Below are 21,683 nucleotides of genomic sequence, written 5' to 3'. Positions count from 1 at the left end.
AACCTTTGTTGGTTGGAATCCGAAAAAATATTCTCTAATACACTTTCTTTTCATGTAGACAATAAGCTTTAGTTAGTACAACTCTACCACCAATATAGGGTAACACTAAGTACTTTTCTTCAGTTTATTCAATTCAAAAAACTAAAATTAATCTCTATTATACTGACAAACAATTAATGTCATGATTAAAAAATATTTAATTTGTCATACAAGGACCAAGGTTTTTATATTTCAAACTTTAAATGATGTTTATCAGTTTACATGCATTTTTATAAAGTGTTGACCTAAACAAATGTTTTTATATCATGGATATTTTATGATTTAGGTTATTTTTCAAAGATTTACAAGAGTTTTGAATGTTAATACATGATATTAAACAAGGTGGAGACAATAACATTGTACTTGAAATGTCAAATTTTGTTTTAAAAGGGTTTAATTTTGGGCTTTAACTATTACATTGTTTATTTCAGAAAGTACTTATCAGGGGAGGTTATCATGATTAATTAAATCAGGGCACAGTGTTTTTTATCATACTTGAATTATTTGAAGTATAATTCATCATAGGTGGAGCATTGTTCTTGTGATGTCATGTTTTTAGATAATGTCTTAGCAACTCAAATTTTTTTTTACACGATTTTCAGTCTCCATTATAACCATCCAATTTTACATGGGAAGAACAATTCGCACTACCAATGACTTCTCCTTTTCCACAATGTTTGAGATTCAAAACTTCATTTCAAATGTGAAACATAAGTATAAAATGTAGTTGTAGTACACATTTTATGAAACAGTATTGAAATAATTTTTTCTTTAATTTCATAAACATTTATTGTCAATTAATCAATAAACTGTTGATAAAAGATATGCATCACCTGTGCAACATGTAAACTATGCAAATGTTTCAAAGTCAATGTACCATTACCAATAGGGGACAGATCACTTACTTGCAGTAAGAAAAGACAGGGATATCAGAAACTGATTTTACTACTTTGCTTTTCATTAAATTATCTTTTTTACCATTACAACATCTTTATAATTTCATCAATTTATAACAGAAAGGTTGCCTTACCCCAATGATGGCTACATTGTTCCAATATAATCACAAACCTATTACAATATTAACTTTCACATCCCTTGTGTCTACTCAATGAAAGACACTAACATGAAATCTTCTTACATTTAAAATTGGAATACTCTAAAATACAGACATCACAAATTCATGGCTCAATAAATGTCTTGTTCATCTGGTTTTTTCATGACACTTACATTTATACAGAATTATCTGTTCTTATTCATTCTGTCAAGGTTCCCTCAACTGTGATTCAAAGGATTTCTAAATTTAATTTAAAAAAAAGGGTCCAATATATTGGATGTGTACTGAATAGTATTTAAGTCTTGGGAAATATGCTTTATTTGTTAGATGAACTTTGAGTACAAGTAATTGTGAGCACTCTTAAATTGATATTTTGTGTTTTTGATATTTTTTTTATGAGTCAGGCCATTTCATAGGATTTTAAATTTTTTTACTTATGCTGTGCTGTTACACACCTTTCCCGTGTTAGGGAGAGAGTTGAGTGCTCTCAAAAATGTTACCCTGCCACATTCTTCATGTGCCTGTTAGGGGCTCAGTGGCAGAGTGGTCTAAGTATCTAATCTACTCTTCCACTAGCCTAACAACACTGAGGGTGTGATTTCCAACCCTGCACATGGTAGTTGTTGGTTGCTGTCTGCCGAAATTGTTAGTTTGTTTGTTTGGTTTTCTTTTTTGGATTGTTTCATCATACAGGGCCTTTTATAATTGACTATACAGTATGAACTTGGCTCATTGTTGAAGGCCTTCCCATGACCTTTAGTTGTTTACATCCTTGTCATCTGGTTTATGGTGGGTTGTTGTAAATTGGCAGTCATACTACATCTAGAACATATCAATACCCTCAAATCAAAATTAACTCCATTCCATCATCCAGTCCATGTCTTTCTAGTTTCCCTTATAAAAACAACTTTAAGTGCAGGTTTCCGTGAATCAAGTTACAGTAACATCTGGTTATACAGAGGATGCCAGTGTTTTAATTACCTTCAATATCACCTTGAAAACCTTTTCAATTTTATGTAATACAGGAAGGAAATTCATGCTACATCAAAATCATTTTAAGTTTAGCTGACTTGTAAAACATCTTTCTCTCTGTTAGGATTTTGATGAAACAATTTTGGACCAAATATAAGACAACTTTAAATCAAACTCATTTTCAGTTATTATCCAGAATGGACATGCTTTGGCGTGATGAGGTAAAGACTATCTGATGTAGTGTATATATGAATGTTAAAAGTAAGAACCAAGTACTTGTCCTTGATATGCTTGAAAGAAATAAGAAATAAATACCCTACTAACATACTGCTAATGCTGGTATTTTTCCCCTTATCTTGTAACCTTGTGAAAATTTATTCTAAAAAATGTTATGTCATATGAAACATGAAAAAACAAACAAAAAATATTTCCCAATATAATACTTGGAAATGATTCCAGTTTATATCATCCACATTTAAAGTTCAAATAATTCATATGTAATATAAACTTTGGCTTTTTTACATAATAAATAATTCATAGAAATGATAAAAAATACCTCAATTATCATACTAAAGTTTTGTTTTACAACGTATTATCATTATATGCCAGATAACATGTTGGAACATAGCATGCACATGAATAAATTTGATAAGTATGATGTAATTAATGGAAATATTTCTTGTGAGAAATTCTAGTTTACAAAATAGTATTTAATACTACGTGAAAAAATGCCATTATTTGGCCTTCATAATACTAAAGTTTACAATTAACATCCAAATATTTCTAAATTGATTTTCTGTGATACTGAAATTCAAAATTTTCTACATTAGGAGTAGAGATGGGAGACTATTTGCCATCAACTATTATTATCCAGAAAAAAATGTGAATTCTCAAATCAAATTTTAAGAACAGTTATAGTTCACTTCACAAATGTTTATCTGAATCTACAAGGCCCTTATGATACAAGTTATACTAGTTTGATGTAAATGTCCTTATGCATGAATATGAATATGATCAAGGAATCCATACCATAATTGAAATATGATATTATCAATTTGAAAAGAATAGCATGACAGTGCAAAATTCATAATGGGACTTGAGTGAACTTGGAATTTTTTTGCTTATTTTTATAAAAAAAAAATTAATTAATTCAAACATTTTTGACAGATTGCTACCATATACATCAAACTTTGACAATCACTGACAGTGATGTCCAGCATTCTAGTTATTTTCTTTGATATCTCAACTTTCAATTGTGATATTGGTACCTTAAGGATACCAAGCCCCAATGTTCATCCCCAGGTTTGTTTGTGGGGTTCATGTTATTCAATTTCAGTTTTCTCTGTTAATTTTTGTGACCTATTGCGTCCTTTTAATTTAATCTTTTATCTTTTGACCATGGGTCCATCTGTGTCATTAAATTATGGTTTTCAATTGGTACCTTTTTCCCCCCTCTTAAAACAAACGTTCCCTCCCTTTAGAAAGATACTAGTTAATATTTATTATATTAATATACTATATCAATTGCTGTGTAATTGTTATGATATGCCCAAATTGAAACTACACACATTGAGTACACATACCATCATAAAGTCAAAAGGGAATTTTTCTAATCTCATATAAATGTTTGTGTCTGATGCCACTTACTACCGGTAGTGTCAAAAAAGGTTGTACCAGTCAAAAGTTATATGTAGATTAATTATGCAAAGTCATCAAGTGCAAGGAAACATCATGTCCTAAAGATATGTTCTAAAACATAGCTTTACCTTTCGTGTGACCCTTGTTTCCATCTTATATTGAATTTCTTTCATATGTCAGAATTATAAAGTCATATATCAAAATAAGTATTTTAATAATTAGCAGTAAACATGACTTGGCATAGTAGTAGTTACTTATATTTATTATCCATTTAACACATATGCAATCACAAAGAAATATTTGCAGAGTCAGTCATACTATATAACAATAGGTTAAATTCATTTTTCGTAAAACATTGTCATTTGCTAACTATCTAGTTACTAGTCATTGGTTAACATTTTGACACCTCCCACTTCTTCCATCCCCCTTAACAACAATAAAAACAAACTAGATGCTCTAAAGAGAGTGTGTCGCTCACCTAGGTCTATGTGAACATTCAACAAAAAAGACACTCTCCAACAGTGTAGATGAGAATAGAATTCATGACAAAAATCTCTTTTTTGTTGATCTTGTATTGCTATTGCTGATCGTTTTGTCTGTTTAATTTCTCTCTATCTACTAGGTTTTGCTCAAAACACAAAAAAGGTAAAAAAAAAAAATCCTCATTTAAGGTCAATCACTCCTATAAAGAGTGACAGTCTACTAACTATATGGGCAAAATTTGACTTCATTGTAGATCTTGCCTTGCTGATAATTTTTTTTATTTAAAGTTTCTATTTATCTATTATAATTTTTATCATAGAAGGCAAAACTGCCATATTTGGTTTCATTCTATTCAGTGGTTCTCTAGAAGAAAACATTTATTTGTATTTCCCATAGGGTCCTATGTTAAACTTAATCCCCCTAATGGCAGCCATCTTGGATGACAAATCAGCTACAAAGTAACAACACTTGGTCAGCACCTCAAAAGAAACATTCATACCATGTTTGGCTTCAATCCATTAATCCATTGTATATATTTCCCATAGGGTCCTTTGTTAAACTAAGTCCCCCGTTGGCAGCCATCTTGGTTGATTGATTGGCTACAAAGTAACAACACTTGGCCAGCACCTCATTAGGAACATTCATGCCATGTTTGGTTTAATTCCATTCAGTGGTTCTCTAAAAGAAGACATTTGTATGTATTGTCCATAGGGTCCTATGTTAAACGAAGTCCCCTGCTGGCGGCCATCTTGGATGATGGATCGGCTACAAAGTTACAACATTTGGTCAGCACCTCATAAGGAACATTCATGCCATGTTTTTTTTCATTCCATTTAGTGATTCTCTAAAAGAAGACATTTGTATGTATTTCCCATAGGGTCCTCTGTTAAACTAAGTCCCTCTCTGGCGGCCATCTTGGATGATGGATCGACTTCAAAATAGCAACACTTGGTCAGCACCTCATAAGGAACATTCATGCCATGTTTGGTTTCATTTCATTCAGTGGTTCTCTAGAAGAAGTTCAAAATGTTAAAAGTTAACGACAACGAAGACGGACGCCGGATGCCAAGTGATGAGAAAAGCTCACTTGGCCCTTCGGGCCAGGTGAGCTAAAAATGGTAAAATGTCATCTCCGGGCAAAAACTCCTATAAGAAGTCCCCTGACTGTTTTGACATAAATTGCCAATTGGTAGAGCTCAACATTGGGAACATTTTTTGCCCCCTGTCAGAATTTCTCTATTTATAACGGTTTTCAAAATAATAGACAAAACTTGCATTTTACCAACTATGTTCTATTTTTAGCCATGTCAGCCATCTTGGTAGGCAGGTGGGGTCATTAGACACATTTCTTTAAACTAGATCCCCAATGATGATTGATGCCAAGTTTGGTTAAATTTAGTCCAGTAGTTTCAGAGGAGAACATTTTTGTAAAAGTTAACGGACAACGATGACGGATGACTGACACCAAGTGATGAGAAAAGCTCATTTGGCCCATTGAGCCAGGTGAGCTAAAAAGTTTTCAACATTATCAGGAAGGTTTTTATTATGTTATTCATTATACCTACGAAAAGAATGTGCTTGAATCATTTTTCCATTAAATAAATTAATACAAAGTGTTGAATGTCATGCTTTTTAAACCGAAAACATGAAATGCAAGTTTTGATTTGAATTTTATTGAGCTATAGGCAGATGAAACAGTTTACTCATTTCATCTGAGGAATTTTGGTTTAAATGAATGATATTTTATAAAACAATTCTTGATTTAACTTTAAAAGAATCAACCATTAACAAGAAAGTGGGTAACATTAAATTGCATTATAAAATGTACAGCATTATTCTTCAAAAAGAAATGCTTTTTCCTATAAAACATTATTCAGATGAATTATTTCAATATCAGCCAAATTTTGGTAAACCTACAATAATACTAATATAACATTAACCACATGTAAGCAAAGCTGCAAAATTTACAGACTTTAATCAGACAGTTGTCAAAAAAACTTTAAAGAAGAATTTTATTATCGCTTTAGTAACAAGACTACAAGGCTTGGATTTCATGTGTTCTATCTCTTACTTGTCAGATAATTGGCAAATCTATCTATTCTTCTTTCAATGATTTATCACTATGGAAAGTAAAATACTCTGTTTTACAATTATCTCAAGTCAAACTTTCTTGCTTCTCTATATCATTCAATACAATGTCTTGAGACATTGCCTGGAGCCTGGCCACATACATTTAAATCCTTTCTACATCAGAAAAAAAGCCATCCACACATTTTTCACATATTTTTAATACCACATGTGGCATTTAATTTATGTGCCTGTACCAAGTCAGGAGCTTGTTATTCGGTGGTTGTCTTTGGTTGCTGTCTGTCATATTAATTTTACATTAATTGGTTTTTCATAAATCAGGCAGCTGGTATTCTTGTTTCATTTGTTTCACATTTTGCCATGTCTGGGCCTTTTCTAACTGACTATACAGTATGGGTTTTGTTCATTGTTGAAGGCTGTACAGTGGCCTACAGTTGGGGACATCCACCTCATTTGGGGGATAGATATCTCATTTGCAGTCAAACCACATCTCTTTACTTTTAAATTGCAAGTGAAAAATCTGAAATGTTCCTTCCCAAGAAATTCCTATGTGACTGGCCATGCATCTAACCATCGCACAACTGTTTTCTTATCACTAAGGGCTTTTTCTCACCTGTTAAAAGTGATGAAATGATTGTCGCCTTTGATCGATGGTGGTTGAAATGCTAATAATCGATTACAAAATTAATACTTGACAATTGCGGACATTGATAACAATAATTAGTTTCAATGCTTAGAGTACATATTAAGATCTTTCCGAGTCAGTGTCCAGTGTTTATTCATAGATTGCAAATGGCAGCTGATAAAATATATCTGTGACAGCAGAGTAAACAATAAAAAAACAGTGTTTAAGAATTGCAACATAGGATTTGAACTGCAATAAGATTATAATAGTGAATAATGAAGAGACTTTTCTTATTTTGGAATCAATGATTTACGCTTATCTAGGCTCGTCTAAATGTGGGAATAAAACAGCACCAACAAACACATTCACTATCCTTGATTACTCTAAAAAACAAGTTTGGATGAAAGAAATTAACATAGGCAGTTAAAAGAAATACATGTTAATAACCATTTGAAGTTTGGGCAGCTAAAAAAACAAGGTTAGGTAAGGGAATCTTTTTCTTTGCTTACAAGAATTATCCCTTAATCTGCAGGGGGAAAGTAGTTCCAACAACTATATCTATCATCTTAATCCCTGAACTTTCACCTACTTTACAATAGTGTATCCAGTCTGGTTCCTATTTAAATTATTTGATTTTACAACAGTGAATTTAGTCAATGTCAGCTCTGGTCCCTTTTGATTTTACAACAGTGAATTTACTCTATGTCAGCTCTGTTTCCATTTGATTTTACAACAGTGAATTTAGTCAATGTCAGCTCTGGTTCCATTTGATTTTACAACAGTAAATTTAGTCAATGTCAGCTCTGGTTCCATTTGATTTTACAACAGTTAATTTAGTCAATGTCAGCTCTGGTCCCTTTTGATTTTACAACAGTGAATTTACTCTATGTCAGCTCTGGTTCCATTTGATTTTACAACAGTGAATTTAGTCAATGTCAGCTCTGGTTCCATTTGATTTTACAACAGTAAATTTAGTCAATGTCAGCTCTGGTTCCATTTGATTTTACAACAGTGAATTTAGTCAATGTCAGCTCTGGTTCCATTTGATTTTACAACAGTAAATTTAGTCTATGTCAGCACTGGTTCCCATTTGATTTTACAACAGTAAATTTTCAGTCAATGTCAGCTCTGGTCCCTTTTGATTTTACAACAGTAAATTTAGTCAATGTCAGCTCTGGTTCCATTTGATTTTACAACAGTAAATTTAGTCAATGTCAGCTCTGGTTCCATTTGATTTTACAACAGTGAATTTAGTCAATGTCAGCTCTGGTTCCATTTGATTTTACAACAGTAAATTTAGTCAATGTCAGCTCTGGTTCCATTTGATTTTACAACAGTAAATTTAGTCTATGTCAGCACTGGTTCCCATTTGATTTTACAACAGTAAATTTAGTCAATGTCAGCTATGGTTCCATTTGATTTTACAACAGAAAATTTAGTCTATGTCAGCACTGGTTCCCATTTGATTTTACAACAGTAAATTTAGTCAATGTCAGCTCTGGTCCAATTTAATTTTACAACAGTAAATTTAGTCAATGTCAGCTCTGGTCCAATTGAATTTTACAACAGTAAATCTGATCAATGTCAGCTCTGGTTCCCAATTGAATTCTGATACTAACCAATTTGATTTAACAATAGTAAATTGAGACAATGTCAATCATTTGACTAGTCGACCCATCTTATTCATATATAACTTACCCTTTAATTTCTACAACAGTTGGTCCAGTTAGAGCCAGTCCTGTAACTTCTTCCTCCACTACTATCAGACTATGAATAGGGTCTCCTTCAGAATTCTCTCCAGTGAAACTGACCAATATATGGTATAAATCTGCCTTTTTATAGACATGTTTCCATCTGAAATGTAGAAATGACGTTTACTCACATAATGCTTAGTGTAACAAACTTGTCTGGCTTTTTCTATTTCCTCCATTATTCAATGCTTAGGGATTAGAGTAAATCCCTCTTAATCAATCAAATCCTAAAAACAAACACTATATCGTCTACTAAGGCCTGACATATATTTTGTTATCAGAGTTTCCTATAACTATAACTAGTCAGTTTTCTACAATTTCACATTAACAAATACATCTGATGTGACAATTGATATTCCTCCTCTTTTACCCCAAATCAGGACCCCAACATTACACTGTCATACCAATTAAAATTCTTATTTATTTTGGAAGATATTTCTGAATATAATACATATCTTCATTTGGCTAAACCTGATTCATATACTCCAATCATTCACTTTGATAAATTGCAGATTTTTCCTATCACCTACACATTATTTAAACATACTTTCAAATAATACTCAAATTGAATCATTTTTTCTCTCAAAATATTACAAATTTCTTTGCATGACATATTATAATTAACATGGTATATACCCTGAACTTTCACCTCATTAACTGTGCTTCAATAGTCAATTTCTTGTAACATTTGTTTACATGAGTTCTTTCACAATGTGTTAATAAAAAGAAAATGCATGTCCTATTCAAACAGCCTAAAATACTAGTTCTTACTCAAGATACCTACAGTATATAATTACACTAATATTGACATTCTGCATGATTATGCACAATTTTGTTTGATCATAAAGGTGACAGTTGATACAAATACTTAACAAGTCATTTTTAAAACTCCCCTTAAAAAATGTCTCAATAAATCTTATTTCATCAAGTAGTTAATCATTTTTTGTGAAACAAAATCAAACAGAAAGAATGATATAATATTTAAACACTAAAGTAAATGTTAATACAAATGCTAGACTTTCCATTTTTTTCTACAATAAATACATAAAACTTGTATTTTCTCCACTTCTGTAAGTGTACTTGTGGCATCAGCACATTTTTACTTCAGACATAAAGTGAAAAAAAAATACCCACCAAAAGAATAAAATAAGAGTTCATATCTTTTTCATTGTTTACTGAACACTTTAAAATCTCCTTGACAATAATCCTCATGATGATATATTGGCATTTTGTTGAAATAAACTTAAGCCCATTTATCCTATTAAGATTTAACATTCATTTAAAATCAAAATTCTCTAATTGTAACTGTTACACATTTTGAGTGTAAAACTCAAGTGCCAAAATCCAAAAATATATTCAACTAGGAAAACACAATTAAACTCAATTCCGTGCTTTGTACAGAAAATCTGGATTTACAAAAATAATTCTTTCAATAAAATATGACTTTTTGATAGTTTTTACATGTCAAATATTAAGTCTATATATTGAGGAAATATTTGGAAACCACTTATGGATGCAGATATGGTACACACAGATAAAATATTTATACAGTTTGTAGGACAGGCTATAAATTTGACACTTAAAAGATAAAAGAAGAGAAAGTTTAAAATTGGCCTATATAAATCTTATTATTCACTTGGTTGTTTATGGCATCTTATCACTTGAAAGGTATTTATCCATGAAAAATAATTGAACTTCCTTTTTTGAAGATTGTGATAAAATTTATTGATTGGGTAATTTTTGTTTTGTTGTTGATGGGATCTTTGAAATTTTCTATTAAATATATTCAATTTTTTAGACTTTAATGTGGTGATTTAGAGCTTGGCATACATGAAGTTTGGATATTTGGACTGTAGTCATATTTCAGTTTATTTGGCTTTCAAATTAAATGAAATAAAATACTCTGCAGGGCGCAGCTTGATACGACCGCAGAGGTCAAACCCTGAACAGTTGGGGCAAGTATGGACACAACATTCAAGCTTGATACAGCTCTGAATTTAGATTGTGATTAAATATTTGACACAGCATAGGTTTCTGACACAGAATGAATGTGGTCTAAGAACTTAAAAATTTTAAATTGGACATTCAACTATTATGGTCCAATATCCAAAATCTAAATACATGGTTAGATTCAGCATATCAAAGAACCCCAAGAATTCAATTTTTGATGAAATCAAACAAAGTTTAATTTTGGACCCTTTTGACCTCAATGTGGACAAAGTTGATAATGGGGCCCAAAAATCAAAAATCTAAATACATGGTTAGATTCAGCATATCAAAGAACCCCATATATTCAATTTTTGTTGAAATCAAACAAAGTTTAATTTTGGACCCCGATTTGGACCAACTTGAAAACTGGGCCCATAATCAAAAATCTAAATACATGTTTAGATTCAGCATATCAAAGAACCCTAAGAATTCAATTTTTGTTAAAATCAAACTAAGTTTAATTTTGGACCCTTTGGACCTTAATGTAGACCAATTTGAAAACAGAACCAAAAATTAAGAATCTAAATACACGGTTAGATTCGGCATATCAAAGAACCCCAATAATTCAATTTTTGATGAAATCAAACAAAGTTTAATTTTGGACCCTTTGGACCTCAATGTGGACCAATTTAAAAACGGGGCCCAAAATCCAAAAACTTAATACACGGTTAGAATCAGCATATTAAAGAACCCCAAGAATTCAAGAATAAAACCCCATTGAAATTGGTCAAGAAATAAGCAATTTATATGAAGTATCTTCTTTTGCACAATACTGTGCAATTGAATATTTCTTGCTATTGCGCAATACTGTACAATTGACAATCTCTTGCTATTGCGCAATATTGTGCTATTGGATATTTCTTGCTATTGCACAATACTGTGCAATTGAAGATTTCTTGCTATTGCGCAATACTGTGCAATTGAAGATTTCTTGCTATTGTGCAATACTGTGCAATTGAAAGTTTCTTGCTATTGCACAATACTTATTTTATAATAATTTACACATCCTGTTTGGTGTGTATCTCCTACCATATCATTATTATTTGCTTTTAAATATAAAACAGAAATAACCAACATAAAATGGAAAATTTTAAAAGAAAAGAAAAAAAATCCCCCCCCCCCCCCCCCAAATTTTTTGAACCCCCTTATGATTCATCACCCTCAAACTCAATCCCAGCCTTCCCTTTGTGGTATGGTACCTTGCAGTACAATTTCAGAGAGATCCATACACTTGAACACAAGTTATTGTCTGGAAACTAGAAAAATGCTTATTTTTGGCCCCTTTTTGGCCCCTTATTCCTAAACGTTTTGGGCAATTACCCCCAAAATCAATTCCAGCTTTCCCTTTGTGATATGGAACCTTGTAGTACAATTTCAGAAAGATCCATACACTTACACACAAGTTATTATCTTGAAACTAGAAAAATGCTTGTTTTTTGCCCCTTTTTGGGCCCCTGATTTCTAATATTTTGAGGCAATTACCCCCAAAATCAATCCCAGCATTCCCTGTGTGATATGGAACCTTGTGGTACAATTTCAGAGAGATCCATACACTTGAACACAAGTTATTGTCTGGAAACTAGAAAAATGCTTATTTTTGGCCCCTTTTTGGCCCTTAATTCCTAAACATTTTGGGCAATTACCCCCAAACTCAATTCCAGCTTTCCCTTTATGATATGGAACCTTGTAGTAAAATTTCAGAAAGATCCATGCACTTACACACAAGTTATTGTCATGAAACTAAAAAAAATGCTTGTTTTTTGCCCCTTTTTTGGCCCCTAATTCCTAATATTTTGAGGCAATTACCCCCAAAATTAATCCCAGCATTCCCTGTGTGATATGGAACCTTGTGGTACAATGTCTTAGAGATCCATACACTAACACACAAGTTATGTCTGGAAGTTACAAAAATGCTTATTTTTGGCCCCTAATTCCTTAACTGTTGGTACCATAACCCCCAAAATCAATCCCAACCTTCCTTTTGTGGTATTGAACCTTATGGTAAAATTTCATAAAGATCCATTCACTTAAACTAAAGTTAGAGTGCGAAAACCAATGTGTCTTCAGACGACGCAAGACGACGACGCCAACGTCATACCAATATACGACCGCAAAAATTTTTGCGGTCGTATAAAAATTAAACACCACAATAATTAGCATGGTTAGCGGGAGCACAATATGGTGGCAGTAGAAGGCTGACTGAAAATCCATAACACTAAAAATTGAGCTTGGAAGTATACTCAAATATGAACTTACTCAAAGGGATCTTCCTTTTCTATAGCTTGTTGGTTCTGGTCCCCATAATCAATATTAACAGTATCCAACTTGGAATAATTTCCCTGCAATAAAAACAAAAAGAAACTTTTTGAATAGGAACCATTTCAGAGACCAACACTGAAAATACAATTTAACAACTTTTATTCAACAGAATAAATAATAGACAATATACGACCACAAAATTTTTTTGCGGTCGTATAACAATCAGTTACTCTGAGCTTACAAATTCATACCTACTCATCTGACTTGTATAAATATGATGTAGTTCTTGTTTTTCTATGGTAGACCCTTAAAATAAGTATGTATTAACTAAACAATATTTCATGAAAGTGTTATTAAAATCCAGTCAATGGTAAGGGAAGAGCTGAAGGTATAAGCTGGCTACCATGGTTGCAATGTAAATTATGCTAAAGTACATGTTTTGTTTTGGGGAAAACCCATAAATGATTAACTACCAAAGAATAAAATATTAACTGAACAATGGCACAGTGTAAGAAAACTGGTCATGGGAGGGTTAAATTTGCAACTACAGTATGCCTACTGCCTTTTGTAAACATGGGAATTCCCTAAATCATTCCTTCAAGAAGTAATAAACAGGTGTACAATACTACTAGATACTTAAGATTCTATAAAATGAGTTGATTCAGTCACTCCAGAATTAGGTTGAGTTGTATATACAAGATGCCTACTCATCACTTTACAATAAGAAACCCTTAAATTCATTCTGACAACAAGATAACATAACAGGTGCACTAGCCCTTAGGTATATATCAAAGACTTTATGTAAACTTCACTAAAATCCTGTAACTGGTTCATAAGAAGTTGCCAATACAAAAGACACACAGACAGAATAATGCAAACTAGTATGGTCAGATCATGTGCTTTTGTATGTCATATGAATTCGTACTATGCTTGGTTTTTCAATGGAAATTATGACGTCACAATGTGTTCTTAATAGCTCGAAAACGGACAATGCGAGGCTACATGTAATACCTACCATCAATATAAACATGATTTCTTGGTTTACTGGTACAATAGTGTCATGAAGTAAGACCATAGAAACTGGCATTTCACTGCATACATCCTCTTGGAATGATCTTTTATACTCTGATACTGGAAATGAAATTTATAGCTTTTTATTTCTTGATCATCAAAGATATTATTCAAAAGGGTACTTCACTGAACTATTGGACTGTTTACATGTCCTTTATATGTTTGTCTTTTTAAACAGATATAAGGATCCAATACTCAGCAATCTTCCTAATTTCTATTACTTCTATCATTATGGAATGAATGACAAATTTAAATACAATCGTGCAATGTCCTGTTGTGACTGCTATTTCTTCCATTATGTCAGTTTCTATTGAAATTTCCAGGAATTCATGTGTAATAGGTACTCACAGTGGATCCTACTTTTAATTCATGCAGTACCAGTACTCATTTTTATGGATTTTGTTCGCAAATGTTAATCATGAATATAGATATGTTTTCTAAAAAAATACATATTCCCTATAAGATTGTATTGCAATACTGTAAATTCAGAAATTATTGCATGCATTTATTATTGCGATTTTTGAAGAATGGACATAAATGCGATTTCAGGAAAAGCTGCATACAGATATATGCATCAGATATCAGAATGCCAGTTCTTATTATTGCGATACTCACACAGTCCCATTATTCGCATTAATAAAAACCTAGCAATAATTTCTGAATTTACAGTATTTGTCATTATAAAGAGGAAATCAAGTATTCAGGAAAAAGGATGCACAACTATAGATGTGTTTTGTATATGTGGCTTAACTTTGCTGTCAGGCAACACAATAACTCCACTGTATGTAAAAATGCCTTGAATAAAAACTTTGTTTCATGGTTAAAGTTAATGGAAAAACTTTGTGAATCACAGAAGTAAATGCAAAATGGTTTTAATGTAGATTATGTGATCTCTATAAAGATTTATATATTCAAAGCATATCTTCCCTGTCTAGTATATATCTATCTATAAGTAAAAAAATCCAATCCGGCCGTCTTAAATGCCTAAGGTCTATAATTTTACCAAGTTAGAACAGTGTATGTCAAAACATCAACTTCAATAAAGAAACATGAAGCATAATAAAATCCCCATTTCATTTTACAAGTACAGCTAATTTAAGCCAAAAATATCTCTTACTGAAAATAAACTTCATATTTTATCTCTTTCAGCTCCTACTTAATCTTTTTAAAACAATCTCCAACACTAAACTTATGTTTTAGAAAGTTTATAACCTTTAATTAACTTCATTTAGATAAAATTTATGAGCCAAATGTTTGTTCAAGCATTAAAAAGTACCAGCTAATTAATGTCAGTGTATGTTACAAAGCACTATACTTTTTTTTAAAAGTCTTCACATTGGGCAAAGTATATTGATCATTAATCTGTTACCATAGTTCCTCTGTTATAAACATCTATGTGATGAAAACTATGGTAACTTCACTTTCAAAATAATGTTTACAACCTTAGTTTAAAACTCAAAAAGTTAGACACAAAAAATGAAATAAATATAATTAATAAAGGAACAGATTCTATTGTTGATCTTTGTCACAACAGTGAACCAGTCCAATCTCACATATCAAGTTCATTGCATCAGTGTTTTTTATCAGATATAGTTCCCTTCAATTTATGATTTCTACAAAGTGTTGATCCCTAGGGTTAAGGAATACATTTAGCATTGATTATTCCCTCTTTAACTTTTTTTAATGTTTTAGTTATAACATTTAATAATGACTTTTTTTATATTAAGCCTCACCAATGGCACATTATATACTGAAGAGGTGAACAATGACATTATATGGGTAAATATTCTCAGAAAGTTTCAATATACTCTGATAATAGGTTTAAGGGGGATACAAAATTGGTACTTACAGAAAAAGCAATGGCAAAGTCCATGATTTTCTTAAGCAAACCCCCTAACATTGTTGATCAAAAACAAAATAGAAGGTGCACAATGGTATTATATGGTGATAATTCTGAGAAGTTCCAATAAATTGTGATCATGGTTTAGGAGAAGCAGATACAAATGTGTAATGTGATGTGCAGATGCCACTAAGTCAATGTCATGCCATAGTTAATGCCAGAAATCATTCCAATGAAGATATGAAATAAGTGGTGTAAAAGTACATCATGTGAGTAAGATTCTGCAAGCAGTTCAGGAGCAGTAGTGGGACAACCGATCACTTTAATATGGTATAAAATCTGAAAATTGTTAAAATTAAGGAATATGGTTAATCTGTTGGTTGTTTCAGTTCCATTCTGCCTGATAACTTTTTCTAATTGCTATCCTATTACTTTCATCTGTGATCCCCTTAAATTGAACTACATTTGTTGTCTCACCATAATCATACATTATATCAACTTTAACTTTGAAACATGATTAACTTTATTTCCATAGCCAAGCATGGATACAAGTTTTGGGAAAATTGAATGGAAAACTCGCTCTGGTGCGCCTACGATCTTTTTTCATTTATTCATTTATGAAATCAAAGACTTTGACCTTTCACATCTAATCTTAGACTTCAAATTCACACTATCATCATACAAGTTTGATGATGACTGAATACAATTAAAGACCATAACCTTGGAATGTGATGGTTCATTTCACTCTTTTGTCCTAGCATTACACAAAGTGTGAAGAAGTTAATTGGATACAAGACCATGATCTATTCTCCAAGAATGCAACAATGCCCCATAACACAAATGCAGATGGACATGTCACTAATTTTTTTCTTTTGCCAAGTTTATGGAAAGAATAATAGATCATTTAGAACCTCTACAATATAAATCCCTATAATCAATGTTCTTTGATTCATATACGGTAGTAGGAGACTTGAGTTTTAATTAACTATGAAGATAAAACTTTATGTAATCAGCTTCAAATTTTGAAAACTATCTTAATTTTGTTTACAATAGCATTTCCTGCTTTTAGTGTTTCATAGTTTAAGTTTTCGGGTTTTTTTTAATCAATTAACAAAGATAATTGCTAACTTGGTTTATAAGTAATCTTAAAGCAGGATATTGCATGTCTGTTTCTGCACCTAATGTACTTCCAAGAATAGTATGGTGGTTTCTGTGATTACATTACACTACCTTATTACTTTCAACAATGAAAACCAGACATCAGCAAATGGAAGAGAACAAATTCATACAGATCTTTTAATACAGCAATATGTAACAGAATACAGGAATTTAAATTGATACTTAACAAAATCTCTGCTTATAAATAGTTTTTGACACTACATTTCAAAACAGAACTGTTTGGGTCAAAGCATCAACACTGTCATGTTCATATGCCAAGTTTAACTCAAACTAAATAATATTCTGAAACTATTCTAACATTACCTTACTGGCGGATGCAAAAATTGTTTACAAGCTACAACTCAAAATTTTCATCCTTTAGACCAAATTTTAAATTATTCTCTTCCATAAAAGCAAAGAAAAATTTGATGAAAATTTTTCCATGTACAATGATTGTGTAAAATTTCAAACTTAGTATGGTCAAACAAGAAGCATCTGCACAGCAGATCTAAAATTTGTTTACACACTACAACTCAACATTATCAAACTACAGATCAAATGTATAATTATATAAAAAATAACTAGAGGCTCTAAAGAGCCTGTGTCGCTCACCTTGGTCTATGTGCATATTAAACAAAGGACACAGATGGATTCATGACAAAATTGTGTTTTGGTGATGGTGATGTGTTTGTAGATCTTACTTTACTGAACATTCTTGCTGCTTACAATTATCTCTATCTATAATGAACTTGGCCCAGTAATTACAGTGGAAAATATTTTGTAAAAATTTACAAAAATTTACAAAATTTATGAAAATTGTAAAAAATTGACTATAAAGGGCAATAACTCCTTAAGGGGTCAATTGACTATTTTGGTCATGTTGACTTATTAGTAGATCTTACTTTGCTGTACATTATTGCTATTTACAGTTTATCTTTATTATTAATAATATTCAAGATAATAACCAAAAGCTGCAAAATTTTCTTAAAATTACCAATTCAGGGGCAGCAACCCAACAACGTGTTGCCTGATTGGTCTGAAAATTTCAGGGCAGATCTTGACCTAATGAACAATTCCATCCTTGTCAGATTTGCTCTAAATGCTTTGGTTTCAGAGATATGAGCCAAAAACTGCATTTTACCCTATGTACTATTTTTTAGCCCGGTCGGCCATCTTGGTTCGCGGGCGGGGTCATTGGACACATTTTTTAAACTAGATACCCTAATGAAGATTGTGGACAAGTTTGGTTAAATTTGTCTTAGTAGTTTCAGAGAAGAAGATTTTTGTAAAAGATTACAAAAATTTACAAAAAATGGTTAAAAATTGACTATAAAGGGCAATAACTCCTTAAGGGGTCAACTGACCATGTTGGTCAAGTTGACTTATTTGTAGATCTTACTTTGCTGAACATTATTGCTGTTTACAGTTTATCTCTATCTATAATAATATTCAAGATAATAACCAAAAACGGCAATATTTCCTTAAAATTACCAATTCAGGGGCAGCAACCCAACAACGGGTTGTCAGATTCATCTGAAAATTTTAGGGCAGATAGATCTTGACCTGATAAACAATTTTACCCCGTGTCAGATTTGCTCTAAATGCTTTGGTTTCAGAGATATAAGCCAAAATCTACATTTTACCCCTATGTTCTATTTTTAGCCATGGCGGCCATGTTGGTTGGTTGGCCGGGTCACCGGACACATTTTTTAAACTAGATACCCCAATGATTGTGGCCAAGTTTGGCCCAGTAGTTTCAGAGGAGAAGATTTTTGTAAAAGTTTACGGACGACGGAAGCAGGACGCAGGACGACGGACGCCAAGTGATGAGAAAAGCTCACTTGGCCCTTTGGGCCAGGTGAGCTAAAATTAAAATCAGAAAAGTTGAATACAATGAATAGTAAAAATATATTAATAACCCCAAGGTATCACTATCAATAAGAAAACATTTCTTACCTAGATTTTTTGCTGTGAAATTGATATCATGGTTTCCTGGAGCAGAGAAATTCTTTGAAACAACAGGACTCCTAGACACAATGTGTGTTCCATCAGAGAAATCCCATGTGAAGATGAGATCCTCTCGGCTTAGGATCTGATCTGTAAAGGAAGGAAATCTTGTATAAAAAGTTCTTCTCAAAATGAATCTAATATATATATACTTATAAGCAGATTACAACTTTTAAACTGCTATAAATTTTCATACTTTCAACAGAAAGAAATATAATGCAAAAGTATAAAAATAATGTTGTAGGGTAAATCAATCAATTTCATTGTACTTAATCCTAGTATACTTTAATACAAAAATGTAATTTAGAGGCAAATCTTCATGAAAAAAATTAGTCAAATATTCTCCTTTTTTTCTAAAACATTTTTTTTCTTTTAAAATATAGAGATTTTGTAATTAGTAAGGGAGGTAGCTTACAGGTGTATGGTACATGCAGTTATCTCCCCTGATAAAGTTTAAAATGCAATGTACTATGGATTTACTTTTTTTAATGTTTTCAAATTTCTAAATTTGAAGACAAATGTATGCCCTTGCAAAGCATTAGGCCACTGAATTATCTATATAAGAAAGTTTTTCTATAGTGATTTTTCTTCGACAATATGTTTAATTGTTTTCATAAGTAAATTTATAAAAAAGTTCAAAAAAATAGTAAAAATCAACATATTCTTCTTTAACAATATTAAACTCTGCAAACTATATAACTAGAATCCAAAGCTTTAGCCTACAAAAATTCAACTCCAAATCTATACCACATTTAAATTGTATTTTAAACTAAACTCTCATCTGACTGAACACATGGCTTATCACAAATTTAATACACATTAAACTCATCTTTTCTTTGTAGAATTAATGATGGGAACTTGATGAGAATAACAGTTTTCTAACTTTTAATGTGTTTACCATGCTGAAGTAAATAAAGTGCAATGTCACAGGTTAGTAACCTTGAAAAGGAAGGAAAACATGCTGCACTGCAAAAACTATCTTCTTAACCTTCTGATTTAGCAATTAACACACATCATCATTTGTGAAATATGTGTAACATTTAAACTTTTAATGCATATAACCTAAAAAAATCTAAAAAGAAAACACCTGTTGCTTTATAATAAGAAATCAGGCTTTTGGTTTTAACAAGTGAGAAATAAAACATAAAGGAAATCTAAAGATCACTGATAGTCAAGTTTCTCTCCTCATTTAAGATGAAGGATGACTCCAACCCTCTTACAAAAGACAGTAAAGAGCAGGTATCAATTCATCTTGACATCAGCCAGACTGTTAACCAAACCAACAAATACAAGAAGTAGTGTGAGCACAATGTTCACTAATCTATACCGCCACTCTTGCTTTTGGGTGAAAGGAAATACATATACCAAACATCAGAAAGAAGATATGCACATTTATAAAGTACCAATTTGACAACAGCACTCCACTAGACAGCAATTTCATTAAAAAAATAAAAATGCTGGTCGACTTGTTTCGCCTACCAGGCAGGTGCCATCAGGACAATTTTTAGAAATTAAGCACTGCATGGAGTACAAAGCTTGTTAAATTTGATGACACAATGTGTGTTGCTCTGGGTGAAAGAAATAATGAAAAGAAAAAGTAGAGAGCTATAAATGGAGCAGAAAAATGTAGAAAAATAGAACAAAAACTCAAATGCCAAGAATATGCACAATGGAGAATGCTCTAAACTGAACATTTAAATGGCATCTGACAGTATAAAGATAGGAAATGAACTGCAGATATTTGATGACAACATGTTTAACAGCTATTAAAGAAAAACAAATTGAAAAAAAAACATTAGCAAAATTGTTTACAGAATCATGACAATATATGGAAGATGTTACTGTTAGAAATTTCACAGGACTAGAAACGTGAATAGCAAGCATTCCTCACTATGGAGTACTTTGAGCACTGATTTTTTTTCCTGAATTATCAGCTGTTCAAACAGAATGGAATCTACAAAGGATTGGATTTCTTTTCATGTTACAGTTTAATGAGTCTTTCTATCATTTATTGGCTTCTGATGTAAATCTTATATAACATCAAATATCACAGGAATTGATAAAGTTGTTTTATCCTGGATTTCCCTTTTACGATTGTCCTCAAAGTAACCTCGAAGCAAGTTCATTTAAATGTACACAAAATGCCCTCTCTAGGTTATTTCATCTTTATGCTTTATAACAGCTTTATGACTGTTCCATTTTCTTTGACATATTTTATCATTTTTACTATTAGTGAACTCAAAGACTGACACCCTTACGTAGATTCAAATTCAATCATTTCTCTGTAACTTCTGATCAGAATTATTTTACTTTATACATATCTTCATATAGTACACTTGGTTTGTGAAATTTCATCAGAATCCATTAAACAATTAGTGCAAAGTTGTATTCCAAAATTTTATGCACAGACAGACGGACATGGTGACAACACCTTCATATAAATTTCCGCTCTTCAGTATAAATTTCCGCTCTTCAGTATACAAGACAGACGGACATGGTGACAACACCTTCATATAAATTTCCGCTCTTCAGTATACAAGACAGACGGACATGGTGACAACACCTTCATATAAATTTCCGCTCTTCAGTATACAAGACAGACGGACATGGTGACAACACCTTCATATAAATTTCCGCTTTTCAGTATACAACAACAGTCTCATTTACTCCATAAAGTATTGTATTAAAGGTAACATTATTTGCTATAGA

General features: G+C 31.9%; 1 protein-coding gene across 3 annotated transcripts in view; it reads right to left on the bottom strand.

The window, feature by feature from the left end:
* LOC127730170 (polycystic kidney disease protein 1-like 1) overlaps positions 1 to 21,683 on the bottom strand; it is a 278,069-nt gene that overhangs the window by 141,150 nt on the left and 115,236 nt on the right. For 2 of the 3 annotated variants that reach the window (XM_052238430.1, XM_052238431.1), the window contains 4 exons: positions 18,924 to 19,064; positions 13,914 to 14,029; positions 12,896 to 12,978; positions 8,598 to 8,753 (listed from right to left, as the gene is read on the bottom strand). In XM_052238430.1, the coding sequence (XP_052094390.1) occupies positions 8,598 to 8,753; positions 12,896 to 12,978; positions 13,914 to 14,029; positions 18,924 to 19,064 (496 nt within the window). Of the gene's footprint in view, positions 1 to 1,069; positions 1,142 to 8,597; positions 8,754 to 12,895; positions 12,979 to 13,913; positions 14,030 to 18,923; positions 19,065 to 21,683 lie in introns of those variants that run through there. The other variant, XM_052238432.1, reaches the window with a different exon arrangement.

This window comes from Mytilus californianus, unplaced genomic scaffold, assembly GCF_021869535.1.
Source record: "Mytilus californianus isolate M0D057914Y unplaced genomic scaffold, xbMytCali1.0.p SCAF_2, whole genome shotgun sequence".
Taxonomy (NCBI): domain Eukaryota; kingdom Metazoa; phylum Mollusca; class Bivalvia; order Mytilida; family Mytilidae; genus Mytilus; species Mytilus californianus.
This window is presented reverse-complemented; position numbering and strand designations above follow the sequence as displayed.